This window comes from Sorex fumeus, unplaced genomic scaffold, assembly GCF_029834395.1.
Source record: "Sorex fumeus unplaced genomic scaffold, SorFum_2.1 ptg000043l, whole genome shotgun sequence".
NCBI lineage: Eukaryota > Metazoa > Chordata > Mammalia > Eulipotyphla > Soricidae > Sorex > Sorex fumeus.
Window position 1 is genome coordinate 29,758,620 of NW_026606100.1, and position 27,917 is coordinate 29,786,536.

Sequence of the window (27,917 nt, forward strand, 5' to 3'; positions counted from 1 at the left end):
GGGGAGATGAGAGCCTGAGACTTGTGGGGGTGGGGCTGGGGGGGGCCTCCGGCATCGGGAGCAGCTTCTTTCCAGAACGGGTCTTGTCACCGCGGAATGAAGCGTCTGGGGTCTGGGTTAGACAGACGGAGCCCAGGGCCTCTCCCCAGAGACAGCTTCTGAGGCCACGGGTCCCCCTTCCACCGGGGTGCTCTCCCGGCCCATCCCGACGTGCCAGCAGATGAGAACCCAAGGCCGTTCTCTTGGTTCTTCCCAGCACCGCTCCCTGCCGTCCCAGGGTGGTCCAAAGGGTGGACAGCGACAGCACTCAGCTCCACCCAGCCAGGGAGAGACACACCTGGGTCCCCCCCACTGGAAAGCCAGAGGCAGAAGAGGAAAGCGAAGGCACACAGGGAGGGCACAGCACAGGCCCCTAGAAGTCACCGTCCTGCTCTCCGGAGCACAGATGTCTGTGGAGCACTTGGGGCAGGTGCAGGGGGCTGGCACAGAGGGACAAAGGGAAGAGGATATAGGACCACAAACCCCCACCCCGTGTTCCAAAGTCCTCCTGAGTCAGGGTACAGGGGGCCTCTGCCCAGGAGGAGTCAGAGGTGCAGCTTGTGTGCGATGGTGAGGACGGCCTTCAGGATGGGCATGAAGCCCGACACCTCGCTGAAGGTGCTGCAGCCCACCACCTGTGCGTGCACGGCGAGGCCCTGCTCGAAGCTTCCGGTGTCCACACAGCGGGCCACCTCGTGGAGCCCGGCCAGGACCTGAGGGGAGAGCTGCCAATGGGAGAGGCATGGGTTGGTATGGGGGAGGGGTGTGGGTTGGTATGGGGGAGGGGGCTATGGGTTGGTGTGTGTTGGTATGGTGGGGGGGTGGGCTGGTATGGGGGAGGGGGCTGTGGGCTGGTATCATGGGGAGCATGGGTTAGTATGGGAAGAGGGTGATGTGGGTTGTACAGAGTGGGGGGGCCCCTTGGGTTGGTACAGTGGGGAGTATGGGTTGTACAGTGGAAGTGAGGCCTCATGGGTTGTACAGTGGAGGGGGCCCCATGGGTTGGAACGGTGGGGGTCGGGTAGGCGTTGTACAGTGGAGGAAAGCCTCACGTGTTGGTACAGCTCGTTCCTGCCCTTCCCCTGGCCACTGGGAAGGGACACTTCAAGCCCCAGCAAGATGGCTGTACTGCAGGGAACCCAGCCCAGGAGACCTGGGAGGGAGATGCATGGGGGACGATGGCAGGGCCCTTACCGTCCCCTCACAGAGCTTCTCATAGAGCCCTTCCAGCCGGTGGGCGGCCTCCTCCAGCTTCCGCTTTGTTTTCTGCGGAGAGGGAAGGGATGGCCTGACCCCAGTCCTGAAGCCAGACCCGACCCAGGACTAGAAAGAAGCACAGCTCCAGGGCCCTGCCTCAGGCTCCTGCCTCATTCACAGAGGGAAGGGTACCCCTCTCCACCCCCTGGGCAAGCCCATGCCCCAGGGCCTGCCACGGGCTGCTCATTTCTGACTTCATCCGCCTTCCACCATCCCCCCCCCCTCCCCCCCCCCCCCCCCCCCCCCCCCCCCCCCCCCCCGGCTGGTGACCTTGGCGAGCCTGGACTCCCGGTGTTATGGGGCCTTGCTGCCAAGGAGCCAGATTTCACACCAGAAAGGTCCCCAAGTCCAACGGGACATTGAGTCCGGCCCGCCAGGAGCAACAGCTAAAGGGGCCCCCCTGGAAGTCCCCAGGGGGCTGTGAGGGGTCCCGCGCCAAACTCAGACTCACCAAGTCTGTGGCACACGCAGAGCAGCGCTGCAGAAGCGTCTCGAAGCTGGTCTTCAAAGGCTGGTGCTCTGTGGGCAGCTCCTTCTTCTCCGTCTTCTTGGGTGCCTGTGGCTGAGGAAGAAGCCGGAAGGCAGGGACAAGTGGGCTGGTGCCCCCAGGGACTCAGCGCCACTCTGCTCCCTCTGACACTCCCTTCTCCCTTCCTTGGCAGGACGGACACAAGGTGGGGGCCCCCCATCCCTTGTCCTTCAGTGAAGGCTCCGCCCCTGCCATGAGGAAGGAGGCCCATCCACTATGCACTCTGCCATCCTTCACCCAGGAGAACGGGGCCAGGGTCCCCCATTACCTGCAGGCTGCGTTCTCTGGGCGCGCCTGGGGGAGCGTGACCCCCAACAGGGATGGGGCGCTGTGAGGAGAGGCTCCCCCGGGGCTCGGGGGGAAGGCTCTGAACAGGAGCAGTGATAGGTGCTGGGGGCACAAATGTCTCTGGCAACTAAAGAGAGAGATCCAGGTGCGTTACGGCATCTTGGTGGACAGAGGCCCTGAACCCTGGGGTCAGTGGCCGAGAACAGGAAGGACCCAGCCGAACCCAGCATGGACCCAGAAGGCGGGTCGCTGGGGAAGACACACGCTGACCTGCTTCCTCCAAAGGCTTCCCTTGGGAGCTGGGGCATTTTTCAGGGAATCTTGAGATCCTGTTTAGTTTAAAAGTATTCGACGGGGACGAGAGAGACAGAACAGGTATTAAGATGCTTGCCTTGAGTGAGGTCGACCCCAGCTGCCCGCCCCCCCTCCCCCGCTCACCCACACCACCAGGGGTCTTTTCCATGCACCGAGCTGGAAACAGCCACAGACACACCCCCAGGTGGGGCTCCTAAAAATGATGTTTAAGATTTTTAATGGTATTTAACGGTATAGTCATATGTACCGAAAAGTCTGGGTCTGAAGGCCAGCAAGATGGTTGTAGCAGAATAAGCCTCTTGTCCCTCTGTAGACTGAATTCTTTCACCCCACCAACCCCGGCTCATTAGCATGGGGAAAGATATTCCCAATGGGGAGCAGGGTGCGAGCAAGGCCACGGCCCAGAGCAGCGAGGCAGGGAGCAAGACTGACCTGGTAGAGGAGCTGCGATGCCCGCAGTGGGGAGGACGCTGAAGCTGGGGACAGCGGGGCCTCCCGGGGGATGAAGCCCGGGCTGGGGGCTGTCTGGGCTGGGACCCAGTGGCCTCACGGGAAGCGGCGGGAACAGAATGGGAGTGTCCGGCAGGGAGGCAGGGCCCGGCTGCAGGATGGCTGGGGGTGCTGCTGACAGAGGCCACCTGCCGGTGACTCCCCCTGGGTGAGGAGCCTGGGCCTCTTGTCCCATGAGCGGCGGCTGAGGGATAGCTGGGATACAACAGAAACAGGTCGGCTGCCACTACGTTGAGCCTGAGGGAGTCTGCGCTTCTGGCAGGAATAAGGCAGCAAAAATAAACGCGTGATCCACGTACATATGAGGGGATCTACGGGTTACCAGGGACAGTTTACTAGATTCCTCTACGAAGTCTCTGGCAGCTGAATAGATCCACATAACAAATACTCTCGAGTTTCAAAGGAGTGTATTGCCCATAGGTACAAACCCAGAAAGTGACAGTACCGAGATGTTAAGACTTTAAATTCCTGGGCTGGAGCGATAGCACAGCGGGAAGAGCATTTGCCTTGCATGCAGCCGACCCAGGTTTGGTTTCCAGCATCCCATATGGTCCCCCGAGCACTGCCAGGACTAATTCCTGAATGCATGAGCTAGAAGTAACCCGAGTTTGATTCCTCCGGCCCTCTCGGAGAGCCCGTCAAGCTACCGAGAGTATCTCGCCCGCACGGCAGAGCCTGGCAAGCTACCCGTGAAGTATTCGATATGCCAAATACAGTAACAACAAAGTCTTCAATAGAGACGTTACTGGGCCCGCTCGAGCAAATCGATGGGACAACGGGAGGACAGTGATACAGTGATTACCAGGTGTGACCCATAAGCCAAAAAAAAAAAAAAAAGACTTCAAATTCCTGTTCCTCTCACAAGACAGATGTATCATCTCCTGAATCCAACTGTCTTGCTCTCACACCCCCCCTCACCCCCCCCCATGCTCTTGCTGTGGGCATCCCATGGGTGCACTTACCAGAACTTACCCCAGGGCCCAGGGGCAAAGACTGTGGGGTCTCAGGCATGGGGGGTCTGTAGTCATTTATATTCTGCATTCTGGGACCCTGATAAGGGTTGGGACCCGAAGGTGTGAAAGGCATCACTAGTGGTGACTGAGGTGTAAAGATCCTTGGATGAGGAGGTGGAGCTGGAACCTATGAAGAGGAAAAAGGAACTGTACTTGGGAAGGGAAAGGAAGGGAAGCAACTGGCCAGAGAAACAACAGTGAGAGAAAGTAAAAGGCACAGACAGCCAGGTCTTCCCAAAACCAACACTGCATCTCAGTAAAGACCGACGGAGATGAAAAGAGACAAGATACAAATAGCCTAGATCAGGGTTGCAAGAGAAGATGTTATGATTGCCATTGAAAGGATAATAAGCACTGTAGCACTGTCTTCCCGTTGTTCATCAATTTGCTCCAGTGGGCCCAGTAACATCTCCACTGTGAGACTTGTTGTTACTGTGTTTGGCATATCGAATACACCACGGGTAGCTTGCCAGGCTTTGCCGTGCGGGCAGGATACTCTCAGTAGCTTGCTGGGCTCTCCAAGAGGGGCAAAGGAATCGAACCCAGGTCGGCTGGGTCAGCCGAGTGCCAGACAAACACACTACCTGCTGTGCTATCACTCCAGCCCAGAAGGATAATAAAGGAATACTAAAAATAACTATACACTCAATCCTTCAAGAAACACAAACTAGCAAGTCTCAGCTAACATCAGATAACCGAATAGTCTGATACTTATTATAGGGATTAAACTTGTTTAATTTAAAAGCTCCCTCCGAAAGAAATGCCTGGGTCTAGATAGTTCCACTGGCTTTGTGTGCTGTGAGCTCAGTGAGCTTCCTACAGTCAGAATGCGGCACCACCATCTAACAGTGTCACCCCCACTGCCCCACGAACATTTACAAACACTGCAAATAGAACAATCAACCCGCAGCCGTCACCTGGGCCACGGGTGCAAACACCATGGCCTGTTGTAGGACACCCCCCCACCCAAGTGAGCACAAGTCGTTGTGGTGTGAGGGTGGCATGTGATCCTGATCACCACAATGACAGCAGCAAGGGGGTGAAAGGAAAATAAAACCTACATGAAAAAGACAAGGTTCAAGAATCCCCCAAACAATTTTGAAAAATAAAGTAGGGGGCCAGAGTGATAACACAATAGGAAGGGCACATGCCTTGCACGCGGCCTGCTTGGATTCGACCCCCAGACCCCCGGATAGTCCCCTGAGCCTCGCTAGGAGTGATCCCTGTAACCCCTGAGCACCACTGAGTGTGGCCCGAAAAACAAAACAAAAGTGGGAGGAATTGCTCTTCCAGTGTTCATACTTGATGGAGGTTCTTATTTAGACAGATTCTGACAGAGAGGCGCGAAGATCAACAGGACAGAACAGAGAACAGAGAACTAAGCCCCTCCTGGGAAGCCTGATTCATTCTTAACAAAGGGAAAAATATATATTCATCAGTGAAAGGACAGACTTTTCATGAAATAATTCTGGACATTAACTGGCAATAAAGAGACAGACAAAAGGAAAAGGAATCATGAGTAAACTTTACAACCCCTCCACGCCCCCCCCCCCCACACACACACACACAATGAAAGACTCAGGGATATTTGATCAGGTAATAGTCTATCCTCGATGTAAGTAGCATAGTCCATAGTAGGAAAAAAATGTTAATTGATCACAAAAATATTTTAAAACTGATCTGTGAAGGACCTTTTTTTTCCCCAGACAAACCCTTACTCAGTTACAAACACACGAGTGCATGTAACACAGATAAAAATCTGAATCTGCAAAGGAATGAGTGTCAGTTTCTTGGGGAGTGTGTTATACTATGGTATAAGAAACGCTATCATGGGTGGGGCAGGGATGCATAAAGCTTCCCTGCATATTTCTTTATAATCCTGTGTTTATTCCAAGAGCAAAAAGGAGAGGGAGATAGGGCAGTAGAGAAAAGGAAGAAGAGAGTGCAGGGAGGTCAGGGAGGCAGGAGAGGAGATGCCAGTGGGAACTGAAGGTGGGACAGGCTGAAGGATCAGTTTCTACGGGTGCCCTGGATTTCCGTCCATATCCAGTGGGGTCCAGGCTTTGTTAAGCGCAAGTTCATAATGATATAATGAGCTTATGATGAGTTTATTAAGTTCAGGATCCTGCCAGTGGTACCATTCTGTTTTGAAATTCTAGCAAGCTTTAGTCTAAGGAGAAGACGCAAAGGCAGCTTTGTGTGTGGGAGCTCCCCTTTTATGATCCTCAAATCACGTGATCCTCTGAACACCATTGGGAGTAACCCCGAGAGTTTCTGGGGATGGCCCACAAACACACAAAAAATCTGGGGGCCCCAGAGATAGTACAGTGGTGAGGGCACATGCATGGCATCCGCCTGCCCCAGGCTCCATCCCCACCCCATGTGGTTCCCTGAGCTTCGCCAGGTGCTGCCTTCCAGGGTGACCCAGGGATTCCTCCCCTGCAGTGTCTGAACAGCACCACAGCCTGGGTCCTGACCACCCAGCCCACTGGGCTGAGAACTGTTGGGGCCCCATCCCTGATGTCCAGAGCATCACTTGGGAACGCCCCCCCTCCAAGAGTCAATATGCAACTATTAAACAAATGACCTAAACTGTGCTTGATGCAATTAGGAATTTTCATCACTGTTCACTGATACACTGCAAGTACCTGGAGGCCTGACCGACACCCAGAAAGCACTGAATGAGCATTTTTTGAATGAACGAAGTGAATGAACAGAAATATCGTCTTACCTGATGAGAAGGCTGGAAGCCTGGTCTGTAGGATGCAGTATCTTTAGGGCGGGGGGGAGCCCCCACAAAAACTCGGGGGAAGGGGAAAGGGGGAGCCTGTTGGCCCAAGACGCTAGAACCCTGGGCATGAAACAGTCGATCTCTCAGCTGCTGGATTGGTGGCTATAAAAGTCATAACAATGAAGAACTGTGTTAAGTAAAACGCAATGGGAAGCAGAGATCTAGTCTTAGGAGCATAACCTTAGAGAGCATCCAAACCCGAGTCTCTGGTTTCCTGTTCAGCCTCTTTTCCTAATGTTCTTTCTGCCAACAACATCCCACCTCTGGCGCTGGCCGGATGGGACAATGAGTAGGGCATTTGCCTTGCACTCGGCCGACCCAGGTTTGATCCCTGACACCCCACACCCCATACAGTGCCCTGAGCACTGCCAGGAGTGATTCCTGAGTGCAGAGCCAGGAGGAGTAACCCCTGAGTATCACCAGGTGTGACCCCCCCAAAAGTCAAAATAAGCCAAAAATCTACCTCTGCTGTTTCTAAGCAGCAGAGCAACAGAGTTTGAGGTCTGACCTAAACGCCTACCCTGTCCTCTCCTGGCCAGCCAGCCCCTTCCCCTCACTGCACTCACAGGCCCTTGGGACACTGTGAGTCCCTGAAGGTGAAACCCCCAGCCCTGCCGGAGTTTCCCGAGGAGCTAGAATTTACTTCTCTTGGGAGCTCTGGCATTTATACAGTGATAGGAACATGCCTGGGCTGGAGCAATAGCACAGCATGTAGGGCATTTGCCTTGCATGCAGCTGACCCGGGTTCGATTCCTCCGACCCTCTCGGAGAGCCCGGCAAGCTACCCAGAGTATCCCACCAGCACGGCAGAGCCTGGCAAGCTCCCCGTGGCGTATTTGATATGCCAAAAACAGTAACAACGAGTCTCACATTGTTACTGGTGCCTGCTCAAGCAAATCGATGAGCAACGGGAGGACAGTGCTACAGGGCTACAGGAATATGCCAGTGCCAGATTGGCTAGACGCAACAGTTTGCTCCCTCCACAAGGCCCTACTCACCTGAGCACTGTCTCTGGGTAGGTAGCTCAGGGCAGCAGCCAGGCTGCCTTGGGCTGCCAGGAAGTTGGCATACTGTGTGATGCTGGAAATCGTGGCAGGGCCCAGGCTCCCCCCCTCGGGCCCCCGCAGTAGCTGCAGGCTCCTCTGGAGGACCATCACCTTCTCCATCAGGTCCTGCAGACGGGCAGGACAGTCAGCCCCTGGGGAAGCGTCTTCCGCTCTCCCACACCTGGGGACCGGCTAGTCCAGGAGTGAGAGCCCCCAGGGAGGCAGCTGGAAGGAAGGGCCGCTGGGCCTCATGTTTCTCTTCCGCCTGGCTGGAGTGCGCCCAGGACCACGGGGGCCTGAAGGCTCTCACACATCCGGGACCTGTGGGGGGCCTTCACTACCCCTCCTGCTCATGTGACCATGATTTCAGACTCTCTCATGACTTCCTGTGTGTTTTTGCTCCTCTGTGAGTCTGTTCCACATGCCTCCTTCTTGGGGCTGAGTCTGGTCATGGAGCACAGAGCTACAACAGAACTTTCCACAGCAGCTAAGAGATGAGCCAGGCTCACAGTTCCCTCAAAATAAGGAGCTAGTGCCGGGGAGAAGCCAGAAGCCGAGAACCTGAGGAGCAGAGAAGGAAGCGCCTCTCCCCTCCCCTCTCCCGCTGACCCTGCCCTGCCTGTGATGTCCCCGCCTGTCCCCACCCCTAGCCTCTCCCCAGGGCTGGCATCCTGCCGAGCCTCAGGTACCTGGAGAGTCATGGGGGATGGCGCCGGGTCACCCTTGGCCCAGCACTCCACCAGCCGCTCCACGCTCCCTGAGCACACGTAACAGAGCCTGGCGTCGGCCGCCAAGGCCCCGCTGCCCTCCTGCTCCAGGCGCATGCCCAGCATGTCTGCAGAGAGGGGGAAACGTCTCTGAGGCACAATGCCAACCCTGCTCCTCCTGGGCACACACAGGAGCAGTGACCAAGCTGAACGTCACACCGAGGCTAATGGTGGGTGAAGGGACCAAGTCTTCCACCAAGAGGCGACAAGAAAAAGTCCACGTGTAAGTGACCTTGGCCGAAAGTAGCTGGGGGGGGGGGGGACATGCGCTGTCAGCCCTGACAGCCCCGCCTGGACCTCAGCCCCCTTCCACATGGGGTTCGCCTGCTCCCCCAGTCCTACCGCAGAGCCCCGGGAGTTCCTCCGGCGCTGAGTAGGTCAGCAGCATGGCCAGCGCCTCCCTCCAGTTTTTCAGGCTACAGGCACACACCAGGGACTTCCAGTTTTTCTGCACGACGCAGGCCAGAAGCTGCATGGGAGAGAGGGAGGGTTGTTGGGAGAGAGGGAGGGTTGTTGACTCTCTACCCCGCAGGGCTGCAGCACCCAGCACCCTGCACCCGCAATGCCAGGAAATGCCAGCCCAGGGAGGGCCGCCATGAGACCACTGACTCTGGGCAGAACGGGAAAGGGGAAGGAGGGAGTGGGAAGGGGAGGGGGTGGGCGCAGAGCCTCTAAAACAAGACCCACCCTCTCCTCTCCTTCCTCTTCCAACAGGGGTGGTTGCCAAGGAGATGCTGCTGTTTGGGGGCCTTGCCCAGTGGTACTCAAGGGCCATCCTGGCTCTGCCACCCCTGGTAATGCAGGGGGGTGAGGAGGGTTAGTGGGACCATCTGCAGTGCTGGAGACCGAACCGGGAATGTTAACATGCAGGCCAGGTGCCGTGACCTCCTACCGAGGAGACTCTTGTTCTCCTCTTGGCCAAGTAGTGCTCCTGGGTTCGCTTCAGCAGGTCCGTGCTCCCAGCCTGGGCCAGCAGGATGGCATCGGCAAAGCGCTCTTCCTTCAGACACAGTTTCACGGCGGCTTCCAGCTGTCCAAGCAGTATTGCCCGGCACAGGAGCCCATCCGCGTCTGTGGGCAGACCCTCTGTCAGCTGGGGCTCCTCCCTGCGGCACCCTGTCTCTCTCGACCACACTCCCTCCCGGGCCCAACCCAATTCCCAAGTTTTGTTCCTTGAAAACAGAACAGCGTGGGGCTCCTCTGGAGTGCCCAGGTTCGGTGGGCCTGCTCTAAAGAATGCGCCCTGCGCCAAGAGAGGGACCCGTGGCGGTGTCCCGGGTGTGACACACGCCACTACGCCAGGGCGGTCACAAGAAGAAAGCAGAGTCGAGCTGAACCTGATGAACGAGCCACGGAAAGGACCCATCAGGCCAACGGACAAGCGGGAGGCAACTGCCATGGCCACGATGAGTTCTCCAAGGCAGGAGAGGGCATGTGCTCTCTGGGTCGGGGTACCTTCTGTGACGGGGATCTCCCAGGGAGTCAGACTCTGAGGGACCAGCTCATCAAAGAAGGCAGAGGAGGCAGAGGCTCCCTCCAAGGGCGGGTTAGGGGCCTGTGTGAGGAAAGACCCCCCTCCCAAGAGCAGGCTTGAGGGGGGAGTGGGCTTAAGGGGAGCGCCACTTCTTGGCCCTTTATGAGTCGGTCTAAGCGAACATGCAGGGCAGGTCTGCAAAGGGCGCTGGCTCCTGGCTAGAGCCAAGGCAAAGCCTCTGTACTTGGCAGCTCACTCGGGATCCCAGACAGTGAGCGGCGGGGGCTGTGTGCAGAGTGGCAGCAAAGCAAAGGGAGGGAAGGAGGAGCTGCCCGGCCGTGTGCCCCCATGTGTCCCCGTGTCCCCTCGCCAGGAGGCTGGTCCCCACCACACCTGTCTGCAGAAGAGCTGTTGCCGGGTGCCAGCGGGTGCGTCCCCCTTGGGCACAACACTCTCATCGGGCAGCGTGTCTCGCTTCAGCCACGCGGTCACCTGCCGGGAGAGTCCTCCAAGGATGACTCAGGGCCGGGTCTCGAAGCCTGACGCCCTGCCCCCATCTCTGCAAGTGCTCAGAACTATCATTCAACTCTTCTAGCAGGCTCGAGAACCACTCCAGGAGGGAAAACGCCGAGAAACAGTAAGGCAACCCAGGAGAGGGCTTGCTGACTTTTTTTGGGGAGGGGTCACACTCAGTGATGCTCAGGGGTTACTCCTGGCTCTGAACTCAGGAATTACTCCTGGCGGAGCTCAGGGGAACATATGGGATGCTGGAAATCGAACCCAGGTCGGCCTGGTGCAAGGCAAACGCCCTCCCCACTGTGCTATCACTCCAGCCCCAAGAGAGGGCTCGCTGAGACTCTCAGGCTTTCTGTTTGGGTGGGACGGGGCCACACCCAACAGTGCTCAGGGCTTACTCCTGCCTCTGTGCTCAGGGATCACTCCTGTTGGACTTGGGGTACCGGGTGGGCTGCGTGCAAGGCCAGCGCCCTTCCCGCTGTGCCAGGCACTGGGCCCTCTGAGAGCCCTTCCTCGGGGCAGAGTCCCCTTCTTGGCACCAAGCCCAGTGTCTCTGAGGTGGGAGCGGCTCACCTTCTCCTGTAGCTCCTCTTTACTGTATCCTAAGAGCTTCAAGAATTTCGTTTTGGCGTCTTGCTCTGAGGTCACCTAAGGAACCACAGAACACAGATGGCTCCAGCGCACGAACACAGGTGACGCTCCACGGAGCATCCGTGTGTCCCCACACAGCACTGTTCCGCTCTACCACCAGCGCCTGCTCAGTTGACACCATCCCCGCCCTTGATGTTGCGGATTCAGTCTGTGCTGGGCATTGGGCACAGTGCGGACAAAACCCCTTCCCAATTCCGCAGGAGGGTTTATGGCCGTCACTTCATGTCACCCAGTCACTGCGCAAAGGTCACCTGTTGGCTGTTTCTAGGCAACCCTGTGGGATTGCATGTTAGGGACAGCAAGCTACAGAAATGACCAATAGCCAGGTGTTCCTTAGCTTCCCTCACTGTAAATGGCCTCTGGGCCTCCAGGAAGGGTGACAATATGGTGGCCTGAGGGTGGGTGTCATATGGAGGGGGGGAAGGAACCCTCCCAGTGGGCGTTCATGATGTTCATCTCTGGGGGGTGCCAGGGACTGGGACTGGCTCTGGGAGGCCTGGGAGCCCACCACGAGGCTTCCCTACCTTCAGGAACTGCCAGAGCAGCTTCTCGCCGTCACCGTGCGCCTGCTGGATCTTGTTCTGACAGAAACTGGGGAGGGTTCCCGTCCCCAGCGCCTGGCGCAGCTCGGCGGCCCGCTGCAGAAACTCGGGCTCCGTGGTGACTTGGCTGATGAAGACAAGGCGGGGGCCAGGCTGCGGTCCCTGAGGGGCGGGGGTGCTAGGGAGGCCAAAGGTAACCAGCTTCCCCCCAAACTGAAGAGGAAGACAAAGAAGGATAAAGGTCACGCCCGCAAAGCCAAAAATAACCCTAAGGTTCCAGGGATACCCCGCCCCCCACCCTCCACCATTGGACAGGAAGTCAGTGTTAGAAGTTCCAGGTAGGACAGGCTGAGGGACCTCCTGACCAGCATGCCACCGCCCAAAACCTTTCCTCTTTAGCTGCCTTCTCAGCGTTGTCAGCTCAGGGTCATCCTCACCTGTCATGGCACCACTGTTGCTCCCAGGACACTGCTGATCACCCCCATCCTCTTTTTTTTTCTTTTTATTTTTTTAAATGGGATAACCCAAGAGATACAGTTACAAAGTTGCTCATGATTGAGTTTCAGGCATTTAATGTTCTGAGTTTCAGGCATACAATGTTCCAACCCCCATCCCTCCATCAGTGTACATTTCCTACCACCAACCAACATCCCGTTTCCCTCCCCCATGGCTGTCTCTATGGCAGGCACCTCTCTCTCTCTCTCTCTCTCTCTCTCCCCCCTCCTGCCCCCCCCCTCCTTTTTGGGCATTATGGTTTGCAATACAGTTACTGAAAGGTTACTATGTTTACCTTCTTCCTGCAGAGTGATTATTTCCAACTATCATTGACCTAGCATTGTCCTAGTGGTCCCTTCTCTGGCCTCACTGCACTCCCCCCAGGCCCCTGCCGAGCCATTTGTGGCAAGCTTCCAACCAAGGACTGTCCTGGCCTCTGTTTGGACTCTGCTTGGGTATTAGTCTCATACTATGTTGCTTTTTCCTCTTCTATAATCCCACAAATGAGCGCAATCATTCTACAACACCACAATTTTCAAGCCACCCTGTTGACCAGCCCAACTCTCCCACGCTGCCCTGGACCTGGGAGTGCCCAGGAGCTCAGGCTGTTGCTTTTGCCCCACCGCTGGGCACAAAACCCTCAGGAGGCAAAGCCAGACCACGCTCCAGCCTCTCCGCCATCGGTGCCAGGCCCACCTATCACCCCTCATTGCCCCCACTGGGGCATCCCTCTCAGCCGGGGGCGCCCTCCACAGAACACCCACCCACAGCAGAGCTTGCTTGAGTTCCTTTATCCAGGCGGTGCACGGGGTCCCCCTACCCCCACCCCCAGCACTGCCCAGAGCACCCAGGCCACTCCCAGCAGTAAAGGCAGGTTCTCTGCTTGCAGAGGGCACCAGGCATCAGGACTTTGGAAAATTCTCCCAGTTATTCCAACTGCACCCAAAGCTGAACTACTGTTCGTTCTCCTCCCACCCTCAAACTCTTCCTCCTCTTAGGAGCCCTTCCTCCGTGTACCCCCCCCCCCCCCATGAGGATGCTCCCCTCCCCACCGCCCGGAATCCGCACCACAGTTCAGGGCTGAATACACATTCCTGATGTGTCTGGAACTTGACAGTCTGACAAAGCGCGTAATTCACGAGGGTGAGCGGGGCAGGGGTTACCCCTCCCAGCGTCACAGAGGCGAACTCTCAGGTCCTGAGCTCAGCGGCAGCCCCCGAGTTACCAGCCCCCCGTAAGTGGCACAGCTGTAAGAACCGGGGCCTCTTGGCTGCAGAATTCTATTTTTCTTTTTTTCCTTTCTCTCTTTTTGCAGACTTGGGTATTGAACCCAGAGCACCACACAGGCAGGGGAAGTATTCTACCACTACGCAACACCCTCCCACTGAGCTAGGCTCTGGTGTGCAGAATTCTTTATCTTACTGCCTCAGAAGTGTATTGGCTCTGCCTCCCGAGCAAAGCTTTGGTTCTGAAATCAAGAAGTTCTATTTTCAGGGGAGCCAGGAGATGGCTCAGAGGACCAGAGATGGCTCAGAGGACCATGCTTTGTAGGCGGGAACCCAAGTTCACTCCCCTGCACCACAGTGTTCACCCCGAGCACCGTGCCAGGAGTGGGCTCTCATCACCCTCAGCACCACTGGATATGGCCCCTCCAACCACAAAAGAGATGCTTCACTTTCAGATATCTATTGTTTATTTATTTTTTAGCTGCACACGGCAGTACGCAAGGCTTCCTCCTGGCTCTGTGCTCAGAGATCATTCCTGGTGGGATTCGGATGGAGCCTCGAATATGGGGTACCAAGTACTGTATAGGTCGGCCGCACTGCAGTACTATCTTTCCAGTCCCACACCCAGTTTTAAATTGCACCTGTATTTCCAGCATTGTGCCGGGGCCTCAGGCCCTGCTGTTTCTCCAACCAGCATCACAGCCGCTGCGTGGGCTCTAGCCTAAATCAAAGGATCCAGAATCTAAGCCTGAATGATATTCCCGAGAGATCCATATTTACTTTTGAAGTTTGAGATGTACTGTTTGAGGCACAAACGTGAAACACACAGTCTCTGCCCTCCAGGGGTCTAGAGCTGATGTAACCAGCACAGTGACAATCACCACTGTCAGGAGTTCCCATCCGGGGATCAATGAACTGAGATGGAGTCGGGCGGAGTGCAACAGGGGGCAGCACTGACGAGGGGGCCTTGAAGAAACGGACTCGGCAGGGCCTGGCAGGAAGGAGCTCTAGGGCACGTGCAGAGGGGACACAACTGAGCCCAAACACAACCCGGAAGGACAAAGGGGCCTGTGCAAGTTTTGTCTTTGTCGATTTGCTCAAGTGGGCCCAGTAACATCTCCACTTTGAGACTTGTTATTACTGTGTTTGGCATATTGAATACGTCACGGGGAGCTTGCCAGGCTCTGCCGTGCGGGCAAGATCCTCTCGGTAGCTTGCCGAGCTCTCTGAGAGGGGCGGAAGAATCGAACCCGGCTCGGCCGGGCTGGCTGCGTGCAAGGCAAATGCCTTACCTGCTGCGCTATCGCTCCAGCCCACGTTTGGTCTTAAGTTTATTTTATTTTTATAAAGCATCTTCACACACATATTTAGAGCAAATGAACCATCTGCACGTGTGTTCACACACACACGCACACATGGATATGCACACATACATACATAAACACACACAGAGTGAATGAAACTCCTTCAAACACAGCAACCAAATCACCTTACATACACACAACAAATGAACCATCTGCACATGCGCGCACACACACACACATACACACACACAGAGCATATGAAACTCTTGTGCATGCACACATTTACACAAATAAAACACCAGCACACACTAAGCAAATGAAATAATTGTATAGACAAATGGCAACTCTCTCTCTCTCTCTCTCACACATACACACACACACACACACACACACACACACACACACAGACTTACAGCAAATGAACCCCCTGCTGGCCTTCTCATCCACTTGGGAGCCTTCTTCAGGGGCGGGATCAGTGATGCTGGGGCCAGCCGCTCTGGCACCTGCAGTGAGGGGAGAGGCTGACCTTCACCGAAGGATGCAGAGATCTGGGGACACAAGGACACCTGTGTCAGCAGCCTGGGGCGGTGGCTCAACCATGACCCCACCTGCAGCTCAGTGGGAGGAACCCTTGAGATATCTATTTCAGTTCAGCATGCACTTAGGGAGCAAGAGTGGGGGACAAGGATCCGGGAATGAGGGCAGGGCTCTCGGGTAAGTCTACAACAAAGTGAGACAAAATGGAGCTACGAGAGATGGAGGGGCGACTCATCCTTCCACAACAGTGGACCTCCTGGACCCGAGACGCCACGGGGCCATCCACGACCCAGGCTTTCTGTGCATTGAGGTGGGAAATGCAGCGTCCCAGAAGAGGGGTCTGCAGCAAAGGTGCACTCGTCACGAACCCAGGCCCTCATCTCCCTGTCTATTAGCTCCCTTCTTCCAGGCCCCTTCCTCCCCAGCCCATAAAGACAGCCCCTGACCTCCGTACTCTCTACCGAGCCCAGCAAACCTGCTCTGCCTGTCTCATCTGCTGGGCTTCCCAGCTCTGACCCATCACAGAGCACAGAGCGATCCAGCCGTCGAAGGAGGTGGCGGAGAACACCGAAGGGTCCCGAGGGCACCACTGCACGTCAAAGCACCAGCTGCTCTGGGTGGGCAGCCAGTAGACCACCTAGCAGGAGGGAGCCACCCGTCAGGGGCTGAGGGTGGCAATCCAGAGCCCAGTGCCACCACTGGGCTTCCCGCCAGCACCCCACTGAAGGGCCGACTTACATCACCGCTCCCCAAGTTCCAGCACAGGATCTGGTTGTCCTTGGCGCTACTCAGCAGCAGCTCGGCATCAGCCTGACTCCATGACACGGACAGGACCCCCCTGAAAGGATGGAAATGACTAAGGATACGGCATCTCAGAGCTACTTCTGGGCAAATCTCATCCCTATTATGATGACCGGCCTGATTTCATTTGACAAAACAGGATGATGAGGCTTTGGAATGCCAAGGAACTTCCCAGCAAGCCCTGCAGCCAAAACCCAAGCCACATCCCAGAGACCAAGCACCGAGCGCCGCTGCTCCTCCCTGTTACAGAGTCTGCTGCCACCCAGCCAGCATCCTGCCAGGAGGGCAATGAGAACTGAACTCTCAAAATCGTGAAGGAGGAGCTGGAAAGTAGCACAGTGGGTAGGGCACTTGCCTTATATGTGGCCGACCTGGGTTCGATCCCTGGCACTCCATATGGGCCCTGGAATACTATCAGGCACTTTCTTTCTTTCCTGAACATTGCCAGGTGTGGCCCCAAAACCAAAAAGAAAGAAAAAGACAGGAAAGAAAGAAAGAAAGAAAGAGAAAGAAAGAAAGAAAGAAAGAAAGAAAACATCCCAAAGGAGGCTCAGCAGTTGACAGAATAAAGAAAACGGGGTGTGGGTACCCGCTGGAATATTACTCTGCCATTGAAATGAGGACTTGGTGGCCAGGAGGTTGAGTGAGTCAACAGGCTGGAGCACAGGCCTTGTATGCGGGAGGCCCAAGTTCCATTCCTGGCACCAGATGGTGCCCTGAGCACCCCTGAGTCACGTGGCTCCTGAGTACTGCCAGGTGTGGCCCCAAACCACACAAACAAAAAATGATGCAAGTGTACCTTTGGGGACAAGAGGGTTCATAAGCACCTTATGATGATTAAGTGAAGTAAGTCAGGAAGTGAGAGATGACACCTCTCAGATGTGTGACATAAATAACTGAAGCAGGGGCTGGAGAGAGAGTACTGTGGGTAGGGTGTTTGCCTTGTCCATGGTACCAAGGTTCCATCCGTAGGGTCGCCTATGCTCCACCAGGAGTGAACCCTGAGCACAGAGCCAGGAATAAGCCCTGAGCACTGCCAGGTGTGTCCCCCAAACCCAATACATAAATAAAGCAAAGGAACTGGCAAAACAGCTACAACAACAAATCTAGATTCAGTAAAAACTATGATTTTTCCAGAGGAAAGGGGCTGGGGAGGGGAGGAAGGTCAGAGGGGATTCTGGTGGTGGGGTAGTACTGGAACACTGGTGCTGGTCCAGCAGGTTCTGGACTAATAGAAATCTGGTTAGTACCCTGAGAATTCTAAAAAATAGCACTGTAGCGCTGTCCTCCCATTGTTCATGGATTTGCTTGAGCGGACACCAGTAACATCTCCATTGTGAGACTTGTTGTTACTGTGTTTGGCATAAAGAATATGCCACAGGGAGCTTGCCAGGCTCTGCCGTGTGGGCGGGATACTCTTGGTAGCTTGCTGGGCTCTCCAAGAGGGATGGAGGAATCGAACCCGGGTCGGCTGCATGCACGGCAAATGCCCTACCCGCTCTGCTATCGCACCAGCCCTCTAAAAAGTGTCGAAATAAAAACATAGATGTAGGGATTCCCTAACAGAGATCGCAAACCAACTACAGATCTATACAGAGTGGAAAAAGAGGGAGGACTAAAAAAAAATCCCCACGGTGGCATAAAGGCAAAAGGGCCCCACTGCCCAGGAGACTGGAGTTAGGGTGCTGCTCTGTGTGCCGGGCAAGGCCGCTGCTTCCCAGACAGGCCAGCCCAAGTCCTGAAGGAGGCGATGCCGTCGCCGGTCAGCCAGAAGTGGCCCCAGCAGGCAGAGTCACTCCCAGGCCTGTCTCTGGGCCCCTGGGTCTAGCAGAAGCCCCGGGCTGGCTAGGACTGGAATTTGGTGGCTCTGAATGCCCCCCCCACCCACCCCCCCATGGCTCAGGGTGTACCTGCTGTGGCTCTCCAGCACCTTCAGCGGCGAGGAGGCGAAGCGCAGGTCCCACAGCTGGATTACAGGCAGTCGGTCGTCTTCCGAGCACAGCACCAGCTGGGTGGCGACGTCCGGGCGCCAGGCCAGGCCCGAGCAGCGCATCTGAGGGGCAAGGCAGAGCCCCCACCCCCGGGGAGCATTACCAACTCTGGCAGGATGAAGCCTTTCTTTGGGACTGGCAGGGGCCCACCTGGGAGGTGGATTTGGGATCCTTTCTATGTGAAAAGCACGGGGGACAGCCAGGATGAGGGCAGGCCCCTACTGGGCCACCCACAGGCTCCGTGCTGCTTCCCAAGAGACGGGGCAGGGGCAGAAGCTCAGGCTGCAGGTTAGGTGGGGGAGCGGCGGCCTGCGAGGAATAGGGAGGTGGTGGGAGGAGCCCTGGGCCCCAGGACTCACCCTGCTGCTGGGGTCACTGACTTTGATGATCGGTTCATTCTTCCGGAGGTCCCACACCACTGCCTTGCCACTCGGGTGAGCTGAAGACAAGATGTGCTGAACTTGCCGGTTCCAGGAAAGTGCCTTGACGTCTTCTGGGGGCTGCTGAGGCAGGATGGCGTGCATGTGTGTGCATGTGTACACGCGTGTGTGCGTCTGTGTGTGCGTGCGTGCGTGCGTGCGTGCAGGAGAACTTCTCACCCTCTGGACCAAGAGACATCTGCTGTTTCCTTGCCCCCAACTACCCCCAGGGAGCCCACTAGTATACACAGGGCTCCCCAATTCCCGTCTCAGGGAGCTGGGTGTGGAGTTTCCTCAAGAGCACTGATGTGGATACAGAGAGAGCAGCAGGCACACTTGGGTTTTATTCTGATCCTTGAGTGTTCCCGAGAGGATGGTCAAGAATCAGAAACAGGGGCTGGAGCGACAGCACAGCGGGGAGGGTGTTTGCCTTGCACGCGGCCAAACCGGGTTCAATTCCCAGCATCCCATATGGTCCCCTGAGCACTGCCAGGAGTAACTCCTGTGTGCAGAGCCAGGAGTAACCCATGTGCATTGCCGGGTGTGACCCAAAAAGCAAAAAAAAAAAAAAAAATAGAAACAGGGGCTAGAGCAATAGTATGGTAGGGAGGGCACTTGCCTTGCCTTGCACATGGCTGACCCAGGTTCGATCCCTAGCATCTCATATGGTCCCCTGAGCACCTTCAGGAGTAATTCCTGAGTGCAGAGGTGCAGAGCCAGGAGTAGCCCTTGAGCACTGCTGGGTGTGACCCCCAAACAAACCAGCAGAAACTGAAGCAGAGCAACAGTAGAGGGGGTAGGGTGTTGCTTGGCACATGCCAGCCCAGCTTTGATCCCTGGCATCCCATATCCACCAAGGCCCAGCGATCCCTGAGCACAGAGCAAGTCCTGAGCCATGAACCATCTGGCCGGCACAGCCAGGCCAAGCATTGCTGGCCCCCGGCAGCACCCCCGATCACCGCATAGGAGTCCCACCATGTGCTCACCCCATTAAAAAGTGATTCTCTATGACGAAGAGAGCGGGAGGAGAGAAGGCAGGCAAGGGAAGGAAGGAAACAGACCCCAGAGAGAAGAGGCAGGAAAAGTAAATGCTGCCACCACTTTGAGGATATATGAGCTGGCCAATTCCTGCTGAAGGACCCAGAGTCCTGCAGGCGTAAGACAGAGGAAAGCCAGCGAGCAACATGCTGGGTGGGTCACAGGCTGGTCCTAAGGGGTTCACCGAGCTGGAAGGCACAACAGGCCCCCAACAGGACACGAGAGACCTGAGTATGTTACTCCGGCCTTCTCTCCGAGAGCCCCAGGCCCTCCCGGCCCTGCCTAATAATGACACTCTCCAGCACACCGCTGAGACCAAGAGTGCCTTCTTCCTCCCTGTGTGCTCGCCTCCCTGCAACTTGTCCCCTGTGCTTCCTAACGCACTCATGACCACCCTGCCCTCGGCCACTAATGGCCTGGGAGCTTCGTTTGTGGAGCTTTAGTGCCCTCCAGTGGCCAAACCTGGCACCACCTGTTCCCGGGCAGAATTCCAGCCCTTCCCTGGGGAAAGTGGCGGTGCCTGGAGGTCAGGGTGGAGGCCTAAGATCCCCAGACCCCAGAGCAGCCGGCCCCCAGGTTCCTCCTCACCTGAGACTTCGATCCCGGGGTCATTGGCGCGCTCAGATGATTCAAGTCCCAAATGAAGATTTCAGAATCGCTGGCCCCCGAGGCCAGGAGGTTGGCCTGTAGGGAGAACAGGCCTGTGGAGACACAGTGTAGTAGACAGCACGAGAAATGGGAGGGGGGTGTCTTGGGGGGCGGGGGGAGGCGACACTTATACCTGGGGCCGGCAAAGCCTCCCCTCTCACAGCCCTGCGGGACCGGGGAAGGGGCAGTACCTGGAAAGGGTTAAAGTCGAGGGCCCCGACTGGCCCCGTGTGCTTCTGAGTCTGGGCCAGGACAGGCTCCTTCCCGCCGGACAGGATGTGGGCCACACGGTACACAGTCAGCGTGCCATTGTCCCCGCCACCGACAAGAACCCCGGAGCCTTCCAGAAGCCCATTGCCAAAGCTCCCCCACACCAGCTTGTGAAACCTATGGAGAGGAGGAGCTGGCATTAGCACCACGCAGGGCAGGGCGGCACCTCTGCCAGCCTCTGCCATCATGCACCCCGAGGGCAGCCGGTGCCCAGACACAAAACAGACGCCTAATCCCTCCCCCCCCCCCGCCCTTTCTCTGGGGGAGGGGAAAAAATATAACATCCATGCTGGAACTTACTCAGAGGTGTGCAGGGATGTGTCTAGGGTCGGGAGTGTTACACCACACCCGGCAGTGTTCAGGAGTTATTCCTGACTCTGGGGTCCAGAGTGACCATGGGTGGGTCTCCTGGGACTAATACATTGGGTCAGGGACCAGATTTAAGTTGGCCACACACCATGCAGGAGCCTTGCACCCTGTAACTACTATCTCTCCAGCCCTGAGGATGTTTATTTATTATTTATTTATGGCTTTTAGGCCACACAAAGTGTGGGGTTACTCCCAGCTCTGTGCTCAAGGATAACTGCTGGTGGGGCTCGGGAGGCCATGTGGAGTGCCGGGGATCAAACCCAGGTTAGCCATGTGCAAGACAAGCGCCTTCCATACTGTGTTCTCTCTCCAGCCCCTATTTTATTTTTTAAGTATGTAGAATGGGGTTATATAAGCTCAGTGATTAACATGTCGTATACATTAGTCAATCCTCACAACCCAAATAACAGTAACACCAAATATTTCCAATGTGTCTGGAACTGTTTTAAGTGCTTTTTTTATTAGCTTTTTTTTTTTTTTAGGGGACAGGGGGCGCACACCTGGTGATGCTTAGAGGTTACTCTTAGTTGTGCTTTCAGGAATTACTCCTGGCAGTGCTCAGGCAACCATATAGGATGTCGGGGACTGACCCTGGGTTAGCGTGTGCAAGGCAAGTGTTCTACCTGCTGCACTACTGCTCCCACCCCAATAATCACTGTTTTAAAGTTTAACAACTTCATGAATTATTATTAAGTCCATTTTCCACTGAAGAAACTGAGGCACAGGGGAGTTATAAAATTATATATACTATACAGAGACATGTGTGCGTATGTGCATACCAGTGTGTGTGCATGAATGGGTATGCACATATTGCACAGCTAGTCACTTATCTCTCATTTTACAGCCAGCAAGTGATAAGGTCAAGGTTTAAAGGTCAGGCACATCTTATTCCAGAGCCTAGCTCATAAGAGGCGTTCCTTTACTTTAACTTTTAAAAAATATTTTTTGGACCACACCCTGCGATGCTCCAAGGTCGTTCCTGGCTCTGCACTCAGAAATTACTTCTGGTAGTGCTGGGAAACCATATGGGATGCCGGGAATAGAACTCGGGTCAGCTGTGTGCAAGGGAAGTGCCCTACCAGCTGTACCATCTCTCCAGCCCCAAATTGTCTTCCTTTTAGAGGATGATCCAAATCCTTCCCTACCTGGCTTGAATAGGGTTCTAGAGAACCTAGAACTGCGGTCCCCCCCTTTCCCTCTGTTACCAGAAGTGAGACCCAACCAGAGGAACCCCTCCACGCCTCTCCCCTTGGCTGCTCCCCTGGAGAGGCCACCTGGGAGCAGTGGCCGAGCCCTACAGACGGCAGCTCAAGCACAAACTGCCCTCGGGGACGTGCTTCTTAGGTTTCCTGCAGACACACTGAAGAGACGCAGGAGCAGGAGCAGCAGGGGAGCCTGAGGAAGGCACCCCACACCCCCAGCGCTTCAAAAGTGATCTATCCTCCACTTCAGAGCTACGAGCCAAGGATATTTCCACAGCCTGGCAGAACCACCCAATTTCACAGCAAGTGCTGTCACAAGATCCTACACGGAAACGCAATGTTCTACCCACGGGAAGTCGTGAGCAAGGTGGGGTGACCAGGCAGGAACCTGTCCAGCTGGTGGCTGGAGCAGAAGCAACCTGTGAGGAGAGGGCACCGCGATTCAGCGCAGGTCAGGGTGCAGTTCGAGAGCAACCCTCAGAAAGGCTTTGTTTCTGAAGATGGCACAGATCCTCAGAGGGCAAAAAGACTACGTGCCAGGAGCCCGAAACTCGATGCCAACAGCATGGTGAAGCACAGTGCCTACGCAAGACCTGAAGAGCAATCTGAGGGAGTCAAACTTGAGGAGGGGCTGGAGCTGTAGTTTAGCAGGCAAGGCGCTTGCCTTGCATGTGGCCTACGTGAGTTAGATTCCTGGCAACCCATGTGGTCCTCCAAGCCTGCCAGGAATCAGGAGTGATCCCTGACTACAGAGCCAGGAGTAACCCCTGAGCATCACTGGGTATGGCCCCCAAACCAAAAAAAAGATAAGTAAATAAGGAAACAACAACAAAAATACTTGAGAAGAAACCCACACATACACCAATTAAAAAAGAATTTGGGGGAGCAGAAAGAGGGTCCGAGAGATAATACAGCGGGAGGGCACTTACTTGCCTGGCTTGCGGTCAACCTGGGTTCAATTCCGGCATCCCATATGGTTCCCTAAGCCCACAAAGAGTGATTCCTGAGTGCAAAACCAGGAGTAACCACTGAGGCCTGCCTGATGTTGTCCAAAAAAACAGAGAGACAGAGACAGAGACAGAGACAGAGAGATAGACAGAGTGAGAGAGACAGAGAGTGACAGAATGGCATAGAGATAGAGTGGAAAAGAGATAGAATGACAGAGAGATAGAGAGACAGAGAGTGACAGAGAAAGTGACAGAGATAGAGTGACAGAGAGTGACAGAGACAGAGACAGTGACAGAGAGACTAACAGAGAGACAGAGTGACATAGAGCTAGAGAGAGACAGAGAGAGTGACAAAGACATATATATATATATATATATATATAGAGAGAGAGAGAGAGAGAGAGAGAGAGAGAGAGAATGTCCCATATGGCCACAAGAGGCTGCCATGTTGTCTGAGGTCTCTGCCTGGGCAGATAGCAAGTCCAGGCTATTCTGGTCAGTGGAAAAATAACAGAAAGACAAGACATCCAGACCCGAGTCAAAGATCCAAGACCTCGAGGTACGAGGGGGTGTCAAAAAAAAGAAAAAGCCGGATGCTAGAAGAGTCGGTTCCATCAGAAAAGATCTAAAGAAAGCACATCCCTATGGCAGACAGGGCGCCAGGGGAGGCAAGGCTGGCGTGGGACGGGGCGGTGACTGAGGACCAGCTGGGGGCGTAGGAGCCCTGGCACAAGCCACGCAGGGACAGGGATAGGCCCACGGAGCATCAATCCTCCCTGTCCTGCAAATGGACAGGGAACTGCAGATGCTGCTGCCTGTGCATGCGTGAGTGGGCAGAGCCGAGAGGGTGACAAGATGTTAACAAGTGATGAGCCTAAGGAAAATTACACTGTGCTATCCTTTATCAATGCCATTTGAATAGCTATTTATTTATTAGGCTGTTTGGAGATATTTGGCGATGCTCATTGGTTCCTCCTTGCTTGGCACTCAGGGGTTACTCCTGGCGGTGCTCAGGGATCACAAGGGATGCCGGGAACCTAACTTGGGTCAGATTCTGGTTCAAATTCCAGCACCACAAGGTCCCTAAATTCTTTTGGGAGTGGCCGCCCACCCCCAGCACAGAGTTGGGCGTGACCCCCCAAATAATGTCCGCTGTGGCCCAAAACATGTCCCCCTGCAAGAACGGAAGAATGGGGAGACTTACTGTGAAAAGGTAAAAACCTATGGAGCCAGAGATAAAGTACAGTGTGTTGGGCATTTGCCTTGCATGTGGCCGACCCAGGTTCAAACCCCAGCATTCTCTATGGTCTCCTGAGATGGCCAAGAATGATTCCTGAGAGCAGAACCCAGAGCAAGACTTGAGCACCACCAGGTTAGCCCCCAAACAAAAACAAAACAAAAAAGGTAAACACCTCCAAAAACACGAGCTATGGGTGAAATCTCTCTCCAAGATGATGGCAACAATGAGACCAGCATCACAGGAGGACAGGTGACATCTAGATAATTCTAGGTTCTCTGATTCCTACCCAGAAAGCAGAATTCCCAGAGACAGGACTTCAGAGCCAATCTTCTTTTCTTTTTTTGGTGCTTGGGAGACCATCTGAGATGCCAGGGATCAAACCCGGGTTGGCTGCATGCAAGGCAAGCACCTACCTGCTGTCCTATCATGCTAGCCTCCAGAATCAACATTTCGGATGAGAGACCATAGATGATTCTAGCAAGCAGCCAGGGTCGAGAGCCACAGAGCAAAGTCTGCAAGACTCTATGCAGCCTCAAGATTCAGAGAAGCAGATCAGCTGTCCAAGACTGATGAGCTGGGTGAGATCAGACCCTCGAGCTGATGAGTTGCATCCCTTGCCAAGATGCAGCGTCTGGGAGAGCTGTGTCAACTCGCTTCCATGACACAGGTGTTTTTCGGGTTTGGGTTTTAACTGTGTTTGCTTAGCCAGGTTCCTTTTGAAAAGTTAACTACAGTGCAACCCCAGTTTGGTCCACATCCAGGCCAAAACAGCCCCCGACATCCAAGTGTCTTTAAGTCAAACCAGGTTGGTAAAGGAAATGCTTTGAGTGGGAGAATGGAAAAATGAGAGAGAACTGTTTTTCCTGCGTGCCTATCTGCACCCTAGTCACTTGGCACCTCCTAAGCAGATTGACAGTGGAGAAAACAGGGTCGTAGAAGTTCAATATTGTGCCTGAGAGGAAAACGGATGAGAGCTTTGGGATCTGAACCAAAGCTCACGTGTCATCTCTCTATTCTGTGATCCTGGTGTCTCTGCGGAGAAGGCAAATCTGGGAACAGGAAAGCTAAGGACACAAAGCGCTTTCTCTGCTGGGTGTTTTCCCTTACGCTGGCCATGCAAAGAGAGATCAGTGTTTCCCACACGGGGGACTGAGGCAAAGGACCTGGAAGCATCTGCCTGCTTCCTCCATGTCATTGGAAGATGGGGCATCCCAAGATGAGAAGCTACCCGGAGTGCTAGAACCCCAGCCCAGAGAGAGGAAATCGCACTGTGGGCTCATACATCATTCAGTCGTGGCAGCCGTGCCCTTAGTTCGAAAGTCAATGAAAAACATAAATAATGTATTTCCCCCCTAAACCTTTCTTCTTAAGTGAAATTCATCTTACAAACCAAACAGCGCTTGCTTGAGTGCACATGCTAATCCAGATGGATCGTGATTGTATAGAGGGGCATTTTTCTCCACTCTCTTGTCAGTCGAGTTATCACCCGAGGCTGTCCCTTATCTGCACCCATGCTGGTATTTCAGAACATCTCATTTTCAGGCAGGTATTTCTCAATAGATATTTCTCTGAAGCACTGAGATTGAGGATTAAGACCATCTTCAGGATTCAGCCCTGGTTGAGGAATGTGACCGCAAGCTAAAGGAAGAGGAAGCTGCTGCCAAGGAGATGTTTATTTAGAGGTGAAGAGACATGAGAGAGTGCAGATTTTAATTAAAAAAGGGAAAGAGTCTAGGCTAGAAAAAGAAAGGAAGCGAGACTAGGTAGGCCTGAATTTGGAATGGGTAGGTTCTTAGAAGTCATCTATAGGGGCCGGAAAGATAGTACAGCCGGGAAGGCATGTGCCTTGCACATAGCTGACCCAGGCTCAATCCCTGGAGCTTCATGTCATCCCCAAACCCCGCCAGAAGTGATTCCTGAGCATAGCGCCAGGAGTAAGTCCTGAGTATTGCCAGATGTGGCCCCCAAAACACAAGGAAAAAACACACACACACAAAAATAAGTCACCTACAACCTAAAAGAGGAAATATAACTGAGGAAATCAGGGACTTAACCCAGAGAACCCAGAGGAAGGCAACCTTATCAGTATATGGCAGTCAAGGGTATAACCCAACACAATAGTGTTTTTCAAGAAACCGCAGACGCGATACCAGAACAGAGGAGCAGGGCTGGAGATATGGTACAGGGGTTGACACTTGCCTTGCTTATGCCTGGCCTGGGCTCAATTCCTGGAACCTTATATTCTCCCCTTAGCACTGCCAGAAGGGGTCCCTGAGCACAGAGTCAGGAGAAATCCCTGAACACTGCAGAGTGTTGTGCCCAACTCAAACCCAAACCCACAAAAACAACAACAAAAAATCCCAAAGCAGAAAAGCAAAACACATAGGATGGTTACAAAAAGCAGGCTCTTGGATGGTGCAAAACTTTGGAGGCAACGGCTTCTGACACTAAGCCCCTTCTTTTCACAGCTTATATAATATCAGCTGTATAATGAAGAGAAGACATGCTCTGGAATCAGATACGATGAGATTTAAATCTTAGACTCTGAATTTGGGGCCCCTCCTTGGGGCAAGAAAAAAATGAGAGCCTATTGGCATTCATGACTCAAGCTCCTTCTGAGGCATGAAGAACCCAATAGGCAGAACCCCCCGCACAGTGCCCGGCATGCCCACATGTGCTCAGTGGCTGCTAGTACCCAGTGGCGAGAGACCAGTCAGAGCCATCAAACCCAGAGGACCCGAATCCCAGCCTGGCAGTGGTGAGAGGACCGTGCACTCTCTGCTGTATTATCAGAAAAGGGAAGATTGTCCAGGTTGTTTTCTTTACAGAAGGAAGAAGCCTATACCTCTGGGTTCAGACAGAGACAAGGGACTCTATCTGGGTCCGGCTGTACGTGAGGCTCTCCGTGGTCTGGTGCTGCCTGCCACAGCAGTGGGCATGGGTGGCCATCAAATCCTTTTTGTAAAACTCACCCAGAGTTAGTTTGCATCTCTCCAACTTTGTTGAAGATTCTTCTCCCCCTCCTGTCACATGGCCGCACCTCCCCCCTTCCCCACAGTGCCCCGGAAGCAGTCCTCCTCCCAGAAGACCCCACCAATGGTTCAGACATAGTACCTGCAGGAGGCAGAAAGGACGCCTTTGCGTTTCAAGTCCAAAGAAGGGTCCCTGAAATCGATCTCAAAGAGTTCCAAGGTACCATTTGTGCTAAAGGACGCATCTAGCTGCTGGGCAGATGTCCCTAGGCACAAGAAAAGTTAGGAAGAAGCAGTGTATGAGCAACAGTACATGCAGGGAATTAGGGCATAGATGGATGGAGAGGGGGTTAGTGCAAAGTGGGGGTAAATGACAGAAGACGACTGGGCATACGCAAACCCTTTCCTAATGAAAGCATGAAGTACCTGACCCTTGTGCCTTAGCTCAAGGTTGCCCTTAGAGGTAGGGGTAGAAAAGGAACGACATAAATACCAAATATCCCCTTGCTAATCCTGATCCAATCCACCTTTCTGGGACCCAAAAACTGTCTCTGGGGCACAACACAGAATTCTGGGGACTTGGTTTCCCTTTGACCTGTGTGTCATGTGCATCCTAATTCACAGCAAAACCATACCTGTGGCCAGATACACAGGGTACTGGTTGGCTGGGCTCCACGCCTGGACAGCTGGTCGCTCCAGTTCTTTCAGCTTCATGGTCAT

The 27,917-nt window shown here is 54.6% G+C and overlaps 1 protein-coding gene across 1 annotated transcript; it reads right to left on the minus strand.

Annotated features, from left to right (window-relative positions):
• Nucleotides 1–27,917, minus strand: SEC31B (SEC31 homolog B, COPII coat complex component). The gene is made up of 25 exons (XM_056120850.1): nt 27,833–27,917; nt 27,340–27,463; nt 20,389–20,584; nt 20,138–20,233; nt 18,452–18,592; nt 18,012–18,154; nt 16,039–16,138; nt 15,776–15,937; nt 15,177–15,311; nt 11,721–11,951; nt 11,119–11,193; nt 10,423–10,521; nt 10,011–10,110; nt 9,448–9,626; nt 8,898–9,024; nt 8,478–8,623; nt 7,741–7,914; nt 6,683–6,844; nt 3,901–4,078; nt 2,861–3,133; nt 2,384–2,442; nt 2,094–2,240; nt 1,748–1,858; nt 1,234–1,305; nt 1–764 (listed from the first exon to the last, which is right to left on the minus strand). The coding sequence occupies exons 1-25, from the start codon at nt 27,915–27,917 to the stop codon at nt 585–587; spliced, it is 3,495 nt and encodes a 1,164-aa protein (XP_055976825.1). The 3' UTR covers nt 1–584.